This window comes from Periophthalmus magnuspinnatus, chromosome 15 (assembly GCF_009829125.3).
Source record: "Periophthalmus magnuspinnatus isolate fPerMag1 chromosome 15, fPerMag1.2.pri, whole genome shotgun sequence".
Lineage (NCBI taxonomy): Eukaryota > Metazoa > Chordata > Actinopteri > Gobiiformes > Gobiidae > Periophthalmus > Periophthalmus magnuspinnatus.
In genome coordinates this window covers 9,765,537-9,783,755 of record NC_047140.1, presented here as the reverse complement: position 1 = coordinate 9,783,755, position 18,219 = coordinate 9,765,537, and the positions used below count along the sequence as shown (strand labels likewise).

Below are 18,219 nucleotides of genomic sequence, written 5' to 3'. Positions count from 1 at the left end.
TCCTTCAAAACATGTTCAAAGCTCTGTAGTCCATTCCTCATAAGGTGGGAACTTGAACATAAATATTGTAGGTAAATAGTAGTCAATGGTGTGTCCTCGCTGGGCTTCCATAGCTGTTCACTGAAAATATGTACTGTACACTTTGACCACCACCTCTTCTCAGTCCAGTCCCTCCTCTAGGACAGTTATTCCCTCCGTCTCCTGGCTGCTTGTCTCTGGGCCCGGACTAAGGATCAGGAGAGGACCAGGACTTGGGGGCGGGTCTGGACCAGGAGTCGGGGACGGGTCTACACCAGGACTCGGGGGCGGGCCCAAACCAGGACTCAGGGGCGGGCCCAAACCAGGACTCAGGGGCGGGCCCAAACCAGGACTCGGGGGAGGGTCTAAATCAGGACTTGGGGGTTGGTCTAAGCCAGGACTCAGGGGCGGAGCTTCCCCATCCCTGGAGCTCATGCTCGCTGCCCGGGCGATACGGGTGAGTGTCTGCTCGTAGGGGGAGGGCAGGTAGACCATGAGGAAGACTCCGTCGTTCAGGTCCTGTTCCGAGGTGGAAGAGGACAGCTGCTGGCTCCCTCTCTGGCTCCTCCTCTGACTCCGCCTCTGACTCCGCCTCAGGCTGTGCTCCCGCCGCAGAGATGACAGCAGCTCGCAGTTACGCTCGGGGTCCTGCAGGTCCTCCAGGGCGATCACACCGGCCAATCCCAACTTCCCGTCCAGATGCAAGCCCCGCCTCCTCCGCCACAGCAGGAAGAGGAGGAGCGAGAGGAGCAGGAGGAGGGAGAGGCAGCCTGCAGCAATGGAGGACACAGAGCGGGGGCTAAGGGCGTCGCCGGAGCTCTGCTGGCCCTGTGAAGGAAGACAAAAATATCACATAGAAAAACCTTATATTGAGTTATATTTAGACACAGTATGTCTATAGTATATAGAGACAGTGGGTGACTGCACTGTGGTACATCATTTTGTTTTTTTCCATAAAAAAGGTGATTTTGGTTATTTTGAAATTAGTATAAGCACTAACATCTTAAATGTAGTGCACTGTATTGATACGTTGAAGTTGATTTCATCAACATTCCCTGGGGGTGCTAACTGTAAGCATGCTCTGTCTAGGGCTTTGCTAGATTTTAATATGAGCTTTATTTTAGTACAATCTGACCATAAAACCATAAACTGACTTAGTTGGGGGTACAACAGGTGAGATGAGCTGTGCTGTTAAATAAGTCCCTCTCAAATAACATTAGGCGTTAGCTAGCATTAGCCAACAGTTCTTCAATTAGTCACTCTCACCTTTTTGGGGGTAACTCCCCCACCATGATAACACCCCCAGCGTAATGTCACAGCAAAGTATCAGTAATTTTTCCCACCAGCTGCCTCAAAAAGACTTCAAAAATGCATTCTCACCTCTCAACAGATCTGACCAGTACCATGGTATAATTATAGTTTTTATTTTATTTTTGTCATGTTTTGTTTTGTATTTCTGGTTTAAAAGTTTTGTTTAAATGGGCACTAGAGTATACTGTGTATGTTCCACAGTATGACATAGTATTTCTGAGCTATAAAAATAAATTAATACATGTGAGATACTTTGAAACATTCCAGGGAAGTGGAAAGGTCCCATAATACACAATGATGCTGAACTAATAGTGCCTAACTAATAACTAATCAGAAATATAATTCTCTCCATCAGACGGCGCTCACAGTCAAAGTCAAACCACATGTTTGAAGCAGATTAGATGTGAGTTCAGTTCATTGGATCATTGCTGGATTTGACCCAATAATGACATCAGCACAGTGACAAGTGGAACATGTGTTTGTCACTCACACACTGCACACTGCACACAGACAAACCAGTGTACTTTAGTGCAAATATACCTTACAAAAGTACTTTAATTCCATTTCATTTCCATCTATCCAACAGTCTAAGCAGGTACTCCCAGAGCGTTCCTAGGCCAGCCAAGAGACATGGCGTGTCCTGGGTCTTCCCTGGGGCCTCCTCTGGGTGGGACATGCCCAGAACACCACCTCATTTAATTACATTTATTTTATTTTTGTGAAAAAATTAATTCTTATTTTTGAAAGTATAAGCTAAAATAGAGTTCTATCAGTTTGTTGGTATTGAGTAAGAAATCATAAAAAATAATAATGATAAATAAATAACATTAATTTTTTATTGATTTTATGCCTAAATGTTCTGTGTAAAAAGTGTGTGTTTCAGGCTCGTGCTCATGAGAAATATAAAAAAATCTAATTTAAAACAAATATAAAAACAAATACAAAGAAAACAGACAATAAGACATAAATAGATTTGAAGCAAAATGAAATAAAGATAAATTTAATGTGTACTCACTGCTAGCTGTTTGTCGGTGGAGGGCAAAGCTGAGGGGGGCGTCCAGTCCAGAGAATCCCTCCCGGCCGGACCAAACTGCCAGCTGCTGTCCAGAAGAGCACGCATGGTGGTCCACAGAGAGGCCGCCCTGAGAGAGGAGAGCGAGAGGAGAGGGGCCCCACACAGCCAGGGGCCTCACAAGACACCACCTCAACTCTCCAGACACACCACAGCAAGAAGAACGAGAGCAGAGCAGAACGAGTCCAGTGTGCGATCTGAGGGAGATGGAGAGACTGATGAGATGTGAGGATGAGCGGAGGGTAAAAACACAGAAGGGAGGGGGGAGAGAGACGAAGAGAGACAGAGAGATGGATGGAGCGATAAGAGAGAGTAAGAGAAGATGGGGAGAGATAGTAAAATGAGGGCAGCAGACAGGGTCCACAGACGTCACAGGGGCAAGGGCAGATCAGCAGGATCATGAGAAAAGTGCGGCACAAACAGGACTAATGTTCTAATGTTCTCATGTGATATTTACAACAGATGGAGACAAAAACTGTTTCAACTTTTTGCCAATCCATTATTTCTGTCTCTATTCAAGGCCAAAGCACAAGGGCTGTTCAGTTATGGGTAAACTCTTTGATTATTGATTATTTGATTATTTGCATTGGGTTAGGGTTAGTAGCAAACAGTAGATTTACATTTGTGTGATTATATTATTGGTTTCTGTGTGAACTCCGCACACCCGACTGGGCGACAGGTGCGTAGGAGGTGAAGCACTTGTCTAAAAATTAAAGAAAAACTCCCGCACACTGTCTCACTCTTAATGCAATTTTATTCCATACAACGTTTCGGTCGCTCTGACCTTCTTCAGGTTGATTATATTATTGGAAAATAGCAAAGCAAGGGAAGTTTATTTGTGTAGCACAATTGGTACACAAAGTAAATCCAAGTATTTACAAAATAAGAGACATGAACATCGCAATACAACATAGATAAAGATAAATAATCAATCAAATTAATATTAAAGAAGAGTGTAGAATAAAAAAAAATATCATATGCACAGCTAAACAGAACTGTTTTGAGCCTGGATAAACATTGTCAAAGTCGAGGCCTGTCTCACATCTTCAGGAAGACTGTTCCAGGTTTTTGCTGCATAAAACCCTGACTCTCCATGTTTAGTCCTGACTCTGGGCACCAGCAGGAGGCCGGTCCCTGAAGTCCTCAGAGTGTGAGATGGTTCATGTGGCACTAACATGTGGGAGATGTTCTTTGGTGTTGGTCCATGGAGAGACTCTTTCACAAGCAGAGCTGTTTTAAAGTCTATTCTCTGAGCCACAGGAGCCAGAGACCTGAGCACAGGACACATGAGTGAAGTACTTCCTGGTTCTAGTCAGGACCCGAGCAGCAGTGTTCTGGATGTACTGTTCTGCCTTAATGCTTGTGAGAGGCCAGTGAGCAGAACATTACAGTAGTCTAACCTACTGGAGACAAATGCATGTATAAGTCTCTCTAAGTCTGGTTTTGACAGTAAACCTTTGATTTTTGCAATGTTTTTAGATGGTAAAAAGCTGCAGATGTTATTGATTTGATGTGGCTGCTAAAGTTCAAGTCTGAGTCCATTATTACCCCTAGATTTCTAACCTGAGTTGAAGGTTTTAGAGAGAGAGACTGCCTGAGTCTTGTCTGAGTTTAACTGAAGAAAGTTGTTTTGCACCCTCACATTCTTGAACATTACATACATGAAGGGAATCCAAAGTTTTTCATAATCCCATAGTTGCAATCTATTGCCCTCCATAAAAAAAATAAAAAAATAAAAAATAATAATTATACTGTATAGAATATTGCAAACAGCATATATAACAACCTGTTTAGCTGAGATGGTGTTCATCAAGGATCCATCTTTGGACCCTTATATATATATATTCGCCAATAATATTCCATTAGATTTGTTAAATGTAAATTATTTAAATCATAAATATATACACTCAATAAAAACATGAGGCCACTTGCATGAGAGACACATTTTATTACACATACAGTGGGCAAGTCACTGAAAAGCAGATGCAAAGGAGAAAGGGCAGAGCAGGGCCAGATACACAACGGTCACATGTAGGTGCTGTACCCCCCATATCAAAAGCTCCAATATTACATGGTTATTATAAGAAATCACAGTCACAACATCAGGCCACCTCCAGGGGGCGCTCACACTCAGGAAAGGCTGCAAATATCAACAACTATCTCATTTGGGCATTTGGATCAACTCACTTTTCTTCTAGAAGTGTTCCTCTTGTGTTGTGCTGCTTGAATTGTAAGTATCAAAAGTCCTCCTCTGACCTCAGACGGTTTAAAATAAGTTGTGTGTTAATGAGTAGAACTGACAAGAAATACACAAAGTGATGTTGTTTTTGTAAGTTTTGATGTGACTGTAAACAACCCGAGTGAAGTGTGCAGCACTAAGAATTGAGTTTTATACATTATCAGTCTGGGATGGCTCTCACTGAAAGTGGTTGGGACCTATCAGGATGTTCAAACAAATATTCCAAGCTGATTGGTCAAAGTGTCACAATAGTGGAACAAGCCAAAAAAATCTTTGGTTAAATCCAGTTGAGAGAAAAGCACAAACATCTTTTTCTCCACAAATGCATAAAGCGCTTCCCTCTGCACGTTCATCACAAACTAAATAGTCTGGATTTATGTTAAAATAGGCAGAAGTACGTCTGTCAGCGTGGCCATGTTTGTTTTGGTTTGCTCGAGAGCTTGGCCCTTGCCTAGGCCCAAACCAGAATGCTGCGCTGTGATTGGTCCAGTGTCTGGTTCACCAATGGCCGGGCCCTATCGCACCAGCAGGTCCATGTCAAGAAGGATTCTCGTGAGTTTGTGAACAAAAATTGTGAGAATACATCTTGCTGTGCAAGGCTACAGTTGACCAGATCTAAACTCAAAAAATAAGGCAATTCCATATGAGATGAGTTCTTCTCATCTAAACACATTTCATTGATTTGTTTTTTATGTCTCAAACGTATACAAATGTGTACGCTTGCATGAAAAATGTATTCTAACATTGTTAAGTTTAAATTTTATCAAGCATGCTTGTATTAAGTTTTTCGAAAAAACTAATGAGTAACATGGCTATTGCTAACATGATGCTAGCTAGCAGATACACCAACACATAGGGGCACTTTCTGGTTTCAATTAAAACAAAACTGTCAGTCTTAAATGAGTTTTGGATTGTTGGGGAAATATATGCCAGAATACACAGGACTGGATCAGAAGAAACTTGAAAATTTGTGTCATGAGTCTGGTTCGTATTTGGGTAAATCGGCTTTGACCAATCAGACGGTCAACACTAGATCTGCCCTAAAAACAGTTGCGTTCTAGGCTTTGTCACTGCTCCAGCTCCATGCTCTGTGTGTTAACCAGGTCATCCACCCAGCACACGCCACTGGACACTTCAACGGACAAAACAATAAGTCTGGGAAAAGTATTCAAATAGTCAGTATTCAAGTACTTTAATTCATTTTGTTGAATTTTTACATGATAGAAAAGATTCCACTTGGGAATGTATAGGGTTTGGGAATTTTATACTTTTATAATGTTTCTTAATATTTCAGATTGTACAATTTTTCTGTTTTAAAATATGATATTGATATTTAAATATTTGAATTCTATTTTTTAAGCCAATGGTTTTGATTTTAAAGCATGATTAAAAAAATAAATAAATAAAAAATAACAAAGATTTGTGTTATTTTTGGTCCTATAATTTTATTTAGAGTTCTATTTAGACCAGAATGTTTTTAATAGTTCTGATTTAAGATTTCAATAAAATTCTTATTTTTATTTCCTTATTTATTACTTAATTCTTTAGAATACTAGATAAAGAATAAGATCATAAGATAATAAGAATCTGCATTTGATTTATTTTTCAATTTTTATCATTTTAGATGAATGTAAAATAACGAGGATTGTTGCCTCTGTAATGATAGAGCTCTGCGTGATAAAAATGCTGTAACATATGACAGCGACACTGCTCAGTGCGAGCCGTTGCCCTGACACATTAGCACAGGGCTTTTTATAGACCACTTGGACTTAACTAAATCCTCTCTGTGTGCAGCTGCTGATCACTCTGATGGACACAACATCTGTCCACATGTGTCCCAACAAGGGCAGGAGGGACAGGGACTGGGACAGGGATAGGGACTGGGACAGGCAGAAGGGATGGGGACATGGACGGGGACAGGAACGGGGACAAGAACAGGGACAGGGACGGTGACTGGGACAGGCAGGACGGGACAGGCAGGACGGGACAGGCAGGACGGGACAGGGGACAGAGTCATTAGGTAAAAGGGACATAGATCAAATAACAAATAGTAACATGGTTCAACATTTGTGGATTTTGTGTTTGGAATGTTGAAAATCCCATTAGGTTATAAAAGCTGCTCCTAAACATAAACACAACCTATTACTCCAGTCCAAATATGGAAATTCAACTAGTCAATAGAGTTCGGGAAGGAATCACATCACATCAAAAAACGTCCATTACCATGGAGATCTGCCATATTTGTGGCAGTAGTGCAAAACTCTCAGAGATATTCTCAGGCTCGTTGACAGAAATTTGGGGGCCTGAGGCAAGAAGCCACACATGAGCCCCCTACAATATAAATGAATAAGATGAAGGTCCAGTACTGGGCCCCAAAAACCTCAGGGCCCGAGAACAACAGAACTTTGCCTCCCCTGGAACAACCCAGTAAACTACTGGGTCACTACTACTTCTGTAACACTATAATGTTAGAATATGTTTGAATGCAAAATTTTGTTTTCAGCATTTTAAAATCTCCATTGATTTAATATTTGCCTCACAGACACTTCTATGAGATGTGATGTCGCAATCCTGAATTTTATAGGCTCTTTGCACAGCAGTGCGCTAGCTAGCTCACTGTGACTCAAAGGTAATGCTAATGTTTTAAAACGTAATTCGTAAAACAAACAACCATTTGAAATTTAATTAAAAGACCCGTTTCCTTTTTATGTGTAGATTACTTCAGATTATGGCAATAATATATATAATATTGTTATTCCTCAAGCTTAGCTTTAGCATTAGCATTGAAACACATCCACACACACCTTTATAATTGCAGAAGTGTGATTTCCTCATTCATAAAGTTGTCACTGATCCAGCGACAACTCCCTGCCCGCTTTGAGATCTTTAAGTATTTCTTCGTTTTTTTGCGCAGCTCAGCAAAACCCCATCGAGCTATAATTGGACAAGTTGTGATGCTAACAGCAAGCTAGCCGTTCGCTCAAATCCTAAATATAATATCTTGTGAATTGAGAATAATATTTTTTTTATTATTATGTTAAATTTAGAGCCCACATTGTTTAAGTGTTTATGACAGAATAATGTGCTAACAGATCCAACCCTGTACAATCTGAGTTAGCTTGAATGATTCCTGTCAGGGGTGTAGCACAAAATTCTGGGTCCTGGGTAAAATAATCTTGGTGGGCCTGCAATGCATGTTGTCTAATGAAAAATACATATTGCACATATTGTGAGGGGCCCCTTTACTGCACTGGGCTCTGGGGAAACAGTACTCTTTACCCTCCCCATCCAACGTCCCAGATTCCAGTCTAACAGGTACTTTCTGCATATGTGGAAAAAAAAACAAAACAAAACTGCAAAATACAAAGGCAGTTAAAGACAAATTGCACATTATGATATAAATAATAACTCTTACAATACATACATAAGCGTACACAATAGGCAAACACGTGTAGTTTCACATGTTAAAGGCATCAGTATACAGGTCAATAAGAATGAGAATAGAACAACTGCTTTAAAAAATGACAGGTTGTTGGTGCAAATCAAAATAAATTAGTTATGTTGTCGTAAAGCGTTCAGGTTGAGTTTGGTGACATCTTTGGCTTTTGTGCATTTGACTTTTCAGAGTTATGGTGCAGAGATATAACGGTGATTGTCATATGCTGCTGATGGGGACATGCATATTTCAAACATATGGTCACATTATGGATTCATATGGCATAGAAGAATGTTTTTGAAAGGTTGTGTGATTGCAGTCCAACAATTTTAACTTCAACTAATACAGAGCAAACAGGTGAACTAGTAGTACCTTATATTCACAGTGCAATGAATAGAACCCACAGCCCTCTTGGTGAGAGTCGATGGCAACCTCACTGTGCTGCCATTTACAGTACTCAAGTATAGACTGCATAAAGAAGTGGACTAAGTGAGTATGACGTCACCCATAGCATTTGGCTCCAGTCAAATGAAGGTCACTGAGGCTAGCAGCTGCAGGGGCGGATTTGGAGGTAGGTTCCATATTAGGAATTCTGACCGCAATTGTCATAGCAACCAAAGAGCCAATCCAGAGGGAGGCTGTTGAAGGTAATGTCCCTTCTCACCCACACCACTGGTGAAGCAGGTACTTAGTAACACTGTCAATCAAATCTGTTGCTAACACTGGCGGGAGCGACTTCTGGAAAAGAAGGTACCTGATTTTTCTGTTATTAATGTTCATATCTTGAGTTACAGATACAATAGTGAAATAAAAACCCCAGGCTCATGTAGGGCGGGTTAATACAAACATTTTAAGACCAAAATGATGAGCCTGACAGCAGCAGTTACAGAGAGAGGGGCCACAGTTTTCCAATGTAAAGTGAATTGGAGCTGAATCACGCTAACTTTCTATCTGGGTTACTCATGTCCATTTATATATACAGTCTATGTACTCAAGTATTTTTTCTACTCCACTACATTTTCAACTCAAAATATCTAGGCTCAACTGTGATTGTGGTTTGAGACAATTCTTCATCGAATCAAGTTAAATTTTAAATTAGCTTAAAATTTTACTTTCAGTCATACAAAATCTGTGTGAAATACCTTTTTACTTCAAGTCAGGGACATCACTTTTTTCACTGGGGTACAAAGGTGGCACCAGGTCTTTAAGGCGATCATTTTGAATTTAACTCTTCAGCTTCATATGTTTTGCGACTACATTCTAAATAATGAGAATTATAATCAATTGTCTGTTTAATCTTCTTTTTTTGGTTAAAATGTAGTGCAATATTATCAGTGGAATTGAACAAAAAATTATATGTAGCCCCAAAATACTGCCTCAGCTCTCTCAGCCAATCAGATTTCAAAGGTGGCCTGTGCCCCACCTGGCCACTCCCTAGAAACACCCCTGCTTCAAGTGCATTTGAAAGTCAGTACTGTAATACTTTTACTTCTAATTTCCATTTGATACACTTACTTGAGTACCTTTTTAGTAACAGTATCTGATTCTGTACTAATACTCGAGTAAAAGTATGGAGTACTTTCACCAAGATGGCATACAAGGTGCTGCAAGTTAAACACTTAAAGAAACTAAAATGAAACAGAAACCAGAACATAAATAGACCCATCTATTTCAACATTCAGCTTTTACTAATCAAACTGTAAACAAAATCTCACTTAACTCTCCAAGCCAATCAAATCTTGTGCATCAGCAAAGTGCCCGCCCCCTGACCGGCCGACCAATCACAGCCCGGTCACTCAGTTCGCATGTCCTTGGTGCGTTGGCCTGTTATAATGTTACTTGATGCTTTCGGGGCAGCGTTCGGCGGTAATCTGGTACAGGCGTCCCACTCTCTCCAGCCACTCTCTTACAGCTTGGCGCACGCGGGGGTCGGTCACATGACAGGTCAGCTGACTCAGACACGGGTACAGGACCGGCTGAAGGGCCAGGAAGGATGCGGTGGACAGAAGCAGAATGTGGTCCAACAGGGTCAGTACCATGTTGGTCCAGGCCTGGGACAGGGGACAGTGAGAGGAGATATAGGATTAGGGGACCGTGGATGGAAATCTGGAGAAAAGATCCTTGTATTGAAAACCCTATTTGAGAAACCCAATTTTGAGAATCTGTGAAGTCTGCTATGAAATTGTTTTGTTTTTTTTCAATTTTATTTCAAACTCAGGTCATACTTTCATATTCAAGGAATATGTAAAATCACATTACATTTTACTACACCAATACTCCAATCCATACATTTATCTGGAACAGTATGACTTCAATCATATAAAGGATTTAGATTATTTGTGTCCTTAGATTAAGTGCAGATTCCATTGAAAAAAATTGTAATGTGGTTAATTCAAAAACAAAAACATTTACATGATGTAAAAGTGGTTTATTTTAATTTATTGGTTTACTTATCGATTATCTAATACAGAAAACTGTAAAATATAGAAAACTGGACACATGCTCCTGACCACAACCTGCCCCACAGCCCATACCTGTATCTGTGCCTCTGCGTCCCTCAGGGAGATGGTGTGAGAGCTGACAGTAGAGCCGGAGCGGGGCCTCTTGTCCTGGCGTAGCACCTCAGGCCCTGCGCTCACAGAGTGCCTCAGGGCGGGCCCTTGCTGGTCTAAGAGGTTCTGTGGTCTCTGCAGGGGCCTTTGGGGCTCCACAGGACCCCTCTTCTCTGTGTTCCTCCCCTGCTCCTTCATGAAGAGGTTGAGGTGGCTCTGCTGGGGCGTCTGCTGCTGCTGCTTCCTCCTCTTGTATTCCAGCATCAGTTTGGTTAGGGTGCGGTCCGTTGCCATGGAGTACAGTTTGTTTCCTGCGCTCTCCCACCACTCCTTCCTCCGGCCGGGGCCTGCGCTCAGGCCGGGCCCTGAGCTCAGCCCGGGCTCCCGGCTGTCACTGCCTGTGCGGAAGTGATGAGGCAGGCTCCCGCTACAACTGCACATACACACATACACACACAGGATAGCTATTTAGCAATTATAATATTCCCAATTTGGAAAACCTTTTACGTTATATAAATACTTCTGTTCTTTGGCTTATCAGATCAAAGAATTTACTTTTGGGTTGCCACATTCTATGGCTAAAAAACTGGAAAAAAACTGAAAGTTGCAAATGTAACTATAGTTCTATGAATCCTTACTGACCGCCAGGGATCAAATAGAATAAAAGCTAACTGACCTGAACCCTGGGCTGGGTGTGGGCGTGTCTCCAGGTGAGGCGGTGCTGGTGTCCGTAGTATGACCCTTGTACCCATAGTCCTCAGAGGGAGTACCGCGTGCAGAGTACCCCCCGACAGAGGTGGGTGTAGAAGTCTCCGAGTGGAACATTGGCAGGAAGAAGAGGTGCTCGGTTCCTAGCCCCGCTCGCTCCTCCAGGGCAGAGTCCAGGTCGAGATGCATCTGGATGTAGCTGCTGCACAGGTCCATGCACAGTTTGTACAGCCGCTTCACCAGCCACGCCCAGTCAGCCCCGCCCACCGGCTGCACGCTCAGGGAGGGCACTGGGGCACGCCATGGGGCACGCTTGTCCCGCCCACGAGGGGGGCTCACCTGGACAGCACAGGGGACACGTTTGTCATTATTTATGTTTATATATACCGTATTTTGTCATCCTAACTCAACGAGTCAACTTGTGAAATAGATTATGTTTTTACTGTCACCTGAGCCGTCTCCTCAAAGATGTCCTCGTCCTCAGAGGAGGCGGAGTTTGGGTGGGAGGAGTCAGAGCTGCCCTCCTCTTCCTCATACAGGATCTTCTTCACCTGGAAACACACAGTCATTAAAGGGTTCAAATGTATAGCTCTTAAGGGGTTTATAATTGCACAGATATTAAAGGTGGTCAATGAGAGTCATATTGAAGGTGCACTGGGTAACTTTTCTAGTAGGTAATCTGCCTGGAATGTTTCACAGTATGGCGAGAAACCTATCTATCCATGGAGACAAGCAGGTGCATCATGAGGCAAAATTACAGGTTAGATCTGTTGAGAGGCGACCCAGTAAGAATGCATGTTTTTCAAAGTATTTTTGAGCAATAACAAACACCTGCAATTAAATAAATGCCAGATAGATATAAATATTGCCATACAAAGGAACATTCCAGGCAAAGTTATAACATCTCTATAGAGACAAGTTGATAGAGTACTGGACCATGTAACCAGAAAAGTTCTATAGTGCATCTTTATGTTCATTCATTTAACCATATTAAAGGCCCTGTATCTGATTGGTCACAAGTATTTGAGCATTATATGTCTTGCCCCAGTACAAATATTGTATAAGCAGCTCTTGCAGTCAGTGTAAGTCTGCTGTGTGCTGTCTACATCTGATTAGAAATCTATTTATTGTCTGACAATCAGGAAGTGCACTATTAGCATGCTAATTATTGATGCCAAAACTACCCTCTGGCCTCTGCAAGTTGTGAAAAGCGCTTATAAACTCATCACGGTGACTAATTAGGATGCTCAGAATGCATGAGGTAAGTGAGGAATAACTTTCGACCACTGCAAACCTTTTAAAATGAACTAGTTCTGTTTTCCAAATTTTAAGACAGTAAAATTCAGGTACAGTGCCTTTAAACACTACAGGCTATTAAAGGTAGTATTCTTTACAGTAACAAAACTTTGGCGTTACCTGTAGCGCACTGATGCAGTCACTCTGGCTCAGGATGGCCCCCAGCAGAGCCTGCAGGTACAGGTTGAAGCTCATGGCAGACTGGCGGTACAGGTTAGCAGCTCCACATACTCCAGATACCTTCATCAGGAGGTACTTGAGCCCCGGGCGTGTGTCAAAGTCCCGGGCCGTCCTGCAGAAAGTACCCGCAAGAGATACAGAGATAGATGTTTCAGCAAGCGTCATTTTAGTTAGCCCAATACTAGACCAGATACAAGCATTCAATGAACAACTCATCCTTGGTGGTAGGAGTTCCATGAAGCAAAGCAAATAGAGTTACCGGTATACTATTTTATTATGTTTGCGTTTTATATATCTAAACCATGTTTCTTTGTCAGTTTATCTACAAAAGCTAAAGTAAATCAATTTTTGCGTTACTCAATCTCAATTCAAGGTGGGTTCATACTTGAACATGCACCACATAAAATCTGAGACTAAATCTGGAACTAAATCAGGTCAAGACCAGGACCAAACTTGCACCAATATCAATAATGGTATGAATATCAGTGCCGTTACTGAAAAATTCACAGGATCTGGTATCGGTTCCATGATATCGGTTCAGTCAATATCCTGAAACCTGTTGGCCTTTGATTGGATGCAATGTGACAATTTACAGGCTGATTTTGGCCTAGAACATCCCATAATGTTAATAATAATAACTTTTCTTCCTAAAAAGCTGTTCAGTCCTAATGTGAAGGATAAGTAACAGTTACATAACACTATTGTATCTCTTGTGTAATAATTCAACTGTGTTTAAAGGAAATAAGTCCCATTTTTAGTCCCTACACTGGCATCGCTTAATATCAAAGCATCTGTATCAGTATTGGAACTGTAAAAGAACTGGATCAGAACATCCCTAGACCAAACTGGGACAACAACAAAGACAATCTAAAACACTAATACTAATGCTGCTCCCCTATAGATCTCTGAGCTAAATTTAATATAAATTGCACATAAGGATTTTAACATGTTATAATCCATCTGTAACTCCCATGATCCTTAATGGTGCACTATGTAACTCTGTCATAATAGGACCGTCAAGGGAGAGCTGCAATCTTTACTCAAAAAGCCGAGAAATACAGTTAAAAGCATAGACTGTATATATAAATGGACATAGCTAACCCGCTACCTGCTCCAAATAGGAAGTGAGCATGGGTGCTCTTCCAGCCCCATTGACTCTGGCTCCAATTCACTTTCTGTTGAAAAGCAGTCACCCCTCTCTCGGTAACTGCTGCTGCCAGGCTCGTCATTCTGATCTTAAAATGTTCGTATTAATCTGCTCTATATGATCCTGGGATTTTTATTTCACTATTTTGTTCCTATTTCAAGATATGAACATTAAAAACAGGCCAATCAGGTACCTTCCTTCTGATTGACTCCACTAGCGTTAGCAATAACCTGTAATAGCTGTCAACAAACCTGCTGTTAAGTGCCTGTACTGGTGATTTGGCAGAAGATGAATACAAACAACAACCTCGCTCCTGATTAGCTCTGTAATTGTATATCCAAATGTCCAAATATGGTCCCTGTTTGGATTATCAGCTATAACTACTTGCCTCAGTTGGCTTCCTTTTGTTGCAACACTATGGGTGGCACTCCCTTAGTCCACTTTTACATACAGTTAATGGTAAAAATAATAACAAAATAATAAAAATGTCTTGTCAACACTGCCCAGTGCAGTCACCTGTAGGAGTCGAGCAGCAGGTCCAGGATGATGTTAAGGTTGGTGATGGAGATGTAGCGCAGGAAGCCGGCGGGAGGTCGACTAGGATCAGAGGTCACGGGGGTCACGCGCTCCTGACCTTCGGGCTGCTTCACAAACTCCTGCAGGAGGATGTCCGACAGGTTCTGCAGGAGCACCTGGTGCGACAGGAGCGACACCACGATGTTCCTGAACGGGATCCTGGTCCAGAGGGACAAGTCCACACATACAGTACATTAGGTTTGCTCAGTCTATGGTGCGTGTCCCTACTGGGCCACCATAGATGCTCATGCTTTATGCAGGAAGGATGTGATTTGATGTCAGCGAAAAGCAGAACTCCACATTCCTCCTTTAAATGAAACTAAAGCATTAGCACTAATTCAACCAGGAAAACCATAATTAATCATAACTTTGTACCTCAATTACTCCCCCCCCCCCCATTATAACATGGATTAGAAAATGGTGCAATATGGACCTTTAACGATTTAAAAGTTTCAGAAACAGATTTGAAATAAAATACAATTACAGTTCTTGTGGCCATTATCTCATAGCCAACTAGCATCAAACAAGTTTTTTGGAAAGTCTGTGGGAAAAAAAAGATGAAAAATATTCATCCAGAACAATGGGTGGTCACTGCTGAGCTCCACAGATCTACACTAACAAACCAATTATGTATTCTTAAATAATAGCTGCTAAAATAAATATAGAACTTTACTTGGAAAAGCTTACTGTCATTTTAAAATACTGTACACATCTCTTGGTTCTCCTGGTTGAATTAATTTTAAAAAGTAGTTCACAATTACTGAAGCAAAATTCCTTCTTATATGCCCTCTAAGCCATGCACCATGCAGCTCAGCTGGGAAACAAAGAAAGAACAATATTGATCCACTGTAAAAATATATTTATTTTCAGGATTCTACAGACATGGTCATAGAAACTGATGGTTACGTCTATGGGGTATTAACTGCCAGCACATAACATATTTAGATCACCATGTTACCTTTTACTGTTTGGACAATGTATTAACTGCACGCATGGAGTCTCCCCTCCATTTGCTCCCCATGCTAAGTCACTCCCCCTTGAGAGCACTATCACAACACAATCAGCCGCATCTCACCAATCAAACTACTGCACTACTTGCATCAGGCATCATCAGGTTTGTCAAGTTTGTGTGTACAGTTTTGTATCATGTTTTTGTATATTTATGGAGAATTGTCGTGTCGTGGGAGCATGGGTGACGTAGGCTTGTGGGTGGAGCTTTGGACAGAATCTTACAGTTAACCGTAAAGAGGGTTCGGATAGGGCCAGGGAGAGATCGCTAGATACCTCAAACATGCATGGATATCTAAAACTTCTTCAGACATGTTTTGATGAGAAAACGTTATAACATGAAAGCTAAAAAAATAGTTATTTCATAATACCCCCTCTTTAAACTGGAGACCCTTGTTCTTATTGTTCTTAATATGGCTTTTCGAACAATAATGTACAAGCAACTATTTAAGGACAAAAGTGAGACTGAATGAATTGCCTAAACATCTATATCTACAAAGACAATTTAATGGATGAAAACCATAAAGAATCTGCCTGAAACTACCTCTGACATATAGTATGTTTCTCTGTCATGGCTCAAGATCAGAGCTCTGGTTCAAAATATATTCTGAAAGTGGGTCTAGGACACAGAGCAAATGTATTGGACATTCTAAATTGCATCCAGGCACAAATCCCACTAGATTTACGTACATAAAAATACTATTTCTGCAGATTTACCATAATCTGTAATCTCTCAAATCCTTCAGGAGTTATTGAAGGATTTTACAATAGAAAGTTTAAGTCAGGACTCAAAGAATAAGCAAAGAAATGGAATAAACAGAATAAAGTCAAGATATTACTCAGTGTAAGAACCTGGTCATAATATGGGTCATTTGTGATTATTGTAACTTAAAGAGGGAGCATTTTATTTCTATGGGGTATTAACTGCTAACACATAACATATTTAACTCATCATGGTACCTTTTATTGTTTTGAAAATGCTATATTCACCTAAAACATTGTATTAACATGTTTATAAGTTTCATTTTTGACACTCTGAGTCCGCCTTCCTTTTGCTCTCAGTGCTAAGTCACTCCCCCTTCAGAGCACTATCACAACACAATCAGTGTGCATCCCACTAATGAAACTACTGCACGTCACATCAGATTTGTCAAGTTGCTGTGTACAGTTTTGTATCATGTTTTTTGCATATTTATGGAGAATTGTCGTGTGGGAGCATGGGTGACGTAAGCTTGGGGGTGGAGCTTTGGACAGAATCTTACAGCTAACCATAAGGAGGGTTTGAATAGGGCCTGGGAGAGATTGCCGAGACATGCAAAACCTCATCAGGTATGTTTTTGATGAGAGAATGACGTTATAACATTGTAGAAAGCTTAAAATAATCAATTTTGCATAATACCCCTTCTTTAATCTTAGATATGAGAACAAGACAATGATAAATAAATAAAGCTTATGAGGGATGCTTTTGGCAACACTTTGAATAACGTTCTTACCCTATTTTCCTGTTTGCAAAGCAGCAGGAGAAAACACATGGCGACAGTTAGATTTAGTTTGATTGGATATTCACAACCGTAACATAAGTGACTTTTATAACTCAATAGTTTTTACTGTATGTGCTGCATTTATGAGTGGACAGAACAAATTTTGGGTTTATGATCTGCCAATAGTGTTATCTAATCTAATCTGTGGGTTGAGCTATTTTGGTTAAATAAATTAATATATATTTTTACAATATATATTCATTTATTTAACCAAAATTTGAAATTATATTTAAGATGTCATTAAAACTTTGGATTAGCAGCTCTTAGACAGAATAAGACACAAGGAGGTTATCTGACATACGGGGACATTTCAGAACATATTTGTAGAGGTCTAAACTACAGGGTTAGCATCTTTTACACAGAGTAAGCAGTGGGGTGTTATCTTCAGCGCCCTAGCTCCTGATTGGCTTTTTGGTTGCTATGACAGTCATGGTCGGAATTCCAAATATGGAATTCAGCTCCAATGGCAGTTCCCTATCTGTATTGAATATTATTGGCCTATAGAATCTTGCGAAAACCCAGTAATCAAAATGAATCATTCCGTCGAGGCAAATAAAAGTGTAAATTTAAATCCTATTGTGAAGATGTTAGATCTACATTAGTTTAGTTTCATACCCAGAATGCAGTTCCTATAGTATTTGAACCACAGTTTCTGCAGTACCTCTTGTGCGTGTGCCCGTTTGCCTGCTGGTCCCCGGGTATCTCGATGATGAGGACACAGGACTGAGCGTGCTCAAAGCCGTCCTTGTTGTTGGGCGTCTTTGGAGAGCACTGAGTGTCCAACATGAAGACCTGTGGGACAAGAGACATAAGAGGGGCAGATCTATAAAGGACATGAACAAAAAGAACTAAGGATCGTTTGGAACATTCTTAGTGTTGTCAAGATGCTAAAATATCAAACTCGATTTCGATACTAAGGAATAGATTTGATACTCAATACTGATTCTGATAAGGTCACGAGAATAAAAAAAAATAAAATTCTTTAGACAATATACTGTGATTTTCCACATTAAATGGTAGTACTTTCTTTTATATTCCCATGTGGTTTTATATCTGTGTAATCCCTCAGTCGTCCATGTAGGTTCCATAGTGGTCCATGGGTGTGTACTAGTCTATGTGTTTTATACTTGTTCTG

At 40.9% G+C, this 18,219-nt stretch overlaps 1 protein-coding gene across 1 annotated transcript in view; it reads right to left on the bottom strand.

Annotated features, from left to right (window-relative positions):
* Positions 1 to 9,911: 9,911 nt before the first annotated feature.
* The window catches only part of arfgef3 (ARFGEF family member 3), a 48,266-nt gene continuing 39,958 nt past the window's right edge, over positions 9,912 to 18,219 (bottom strand). Inside the window, exons 36-42 of the mRNA XM_055227471.1 lie at positions 17,746 to 17,876; positions 14,476 to 14,694; positions 12,753 to 12,924; positions 11,786 to 11,887; positions 11,305 to 11,675; positions 10,611 to 11,061; positions 9,912 to 10,127 (exon numbers count right to left, since the gene is read on the bottom strand). Of these exons, the coding sequence (XP_055083446.1) occupies positions 9,912 to 10,127; positions 10,611 to 11,061; positions 11,305 to 11,675; positions 11,786 to 11,887; positions 12,753 to 12,924; positions 14,476 to 14,694; positions 17,746 to 17,876 (1,662 nt within the window). The remainder of the gene's footprint in view (positions 10,128 to 10,610; positions 11,062 to 11,304; positions 11,676 to 11,785; positions 11,888 to 12,752; positions 12,925 to 14,475; positions 14,695 to 17,745; positions 17,877 to 18,219) is intronic.